This window comes from Austrofundulus limnaeus, unplaced genomic scaffold (assembly GCF_001266775.1).
Source record: "Austrofundulus limnaeus strain Quisiro unplaced genomic scaffold, Austrofundulus_limnaeus-1.0 Scaffold6741, whole genome shotgun sequence".
Taxonomy (NCBI): Eukaryota; Metazoa; Chordata; class Actinopteri; order Cyprinodontiformes; family Rivulidae; genus Austrofundulus; species Austrofundulus limnaeus.
The window spans coordinates 1-984 of record NW_013959143.1 but is presented as its reverse complement, the minus strand read 5'-3'; the positions used below and the strand labels follow the sequence as shown (position 1 = coordinate 984).

The 984-nt window shown below is 43.3% G+C and overlaps 1 protein-coding gene across 1 annotated transcript; it reads left to right on the top strand.

Moving 5' to 3' along the window:
• Positions 1 to 275: 275 nt before the first annotated feature.
• Positions 276 to 951, top strand: LOC106512430 (cell wall protein DAN4; the record flags this gene model as incomplete). The annotated part of the gene is given in 1 exon segment (XM_014001048.1): positions 276 to 951. A coding segment is annotated over 1 exon segment (613 nt), but the record flags the coding sequence as incomplete, so codon positions are not given.
• Between the last annotated feature and the right edge of the window lie 33 nt (positions 952 to 984).

Below are 984 nucleotides of genomic sequence, written 5' to 3'. Positions count from 1 at the left end.
AATCACACTTTTCTTATTACCCATGTTTTTTTTCCATTTTTTAACAAAACAAACACATCTTGTAAACAAATAAACACAAGCATTTCCTTAAATACTCAGGTTCTTACATGGAAATGTACTTTGACCACTAAAAATCCTTTATCTTGAACTACAGGTCTGCTGTTATCGTCAGCGATAACTCTGGAGGCTTCATCACAGTTACCTACTGTTAGCTTAACAGACATTCCTAATAATTATCAAGTTAAACACAATTCTTCATCTGGAGCTCCACAATCCTCTTCTTCAGATAGAGCTGAGGGCAGCAATTCAACAGTTCTAATATCATCACCTTCACCGTCATCATCCACGTCCACAACCGTGAATCAGACAACAGAAGATACAACCATCACCACTATCCAAACAGAGAGGACCTCTGACACCAATCAAACCAGCATCACAACCAGCAGCACAGGTTCTACCACCAGTTTCAGCACCATGGACTCACAAACAACCAGCTCCAACATCATCTCTACCACTGAAACTGGTTCTCCAACCAGCAACACACTCTCACAAACAACTGACTCAAATGGTACCACTGACTCAACTGGTACCACTGACTCAACTGGTACCACTGACTCAATTGGTACCACTGACTCGACTGGTACCACTGACTTGACTGGTACCACTGACTCAACTGGTACCACTAGTGACATCTCTACCACTGCGACTAGTGCTCCAACTAGCAGCACAACCCCACAAATAACTGACTCGACTGGTACCACTGACTCAACTGGTACCACTGACTCAGCTGGTACCACCAACATTATCTCTCCCACCACAACCAGCAGTACCACTCTGGACCAGGACAGTCTGAAGCCCAAGCCTCTCAGTACAGGTAAGCAGCACTAAGTACTAAGGGTGCAACGATACAGAAAATTCACGGTTCGTTTCGGTTCGATACTTTAGTCTCACGGTTCGATATTTTTTAGATACAAAAAAGAGAAA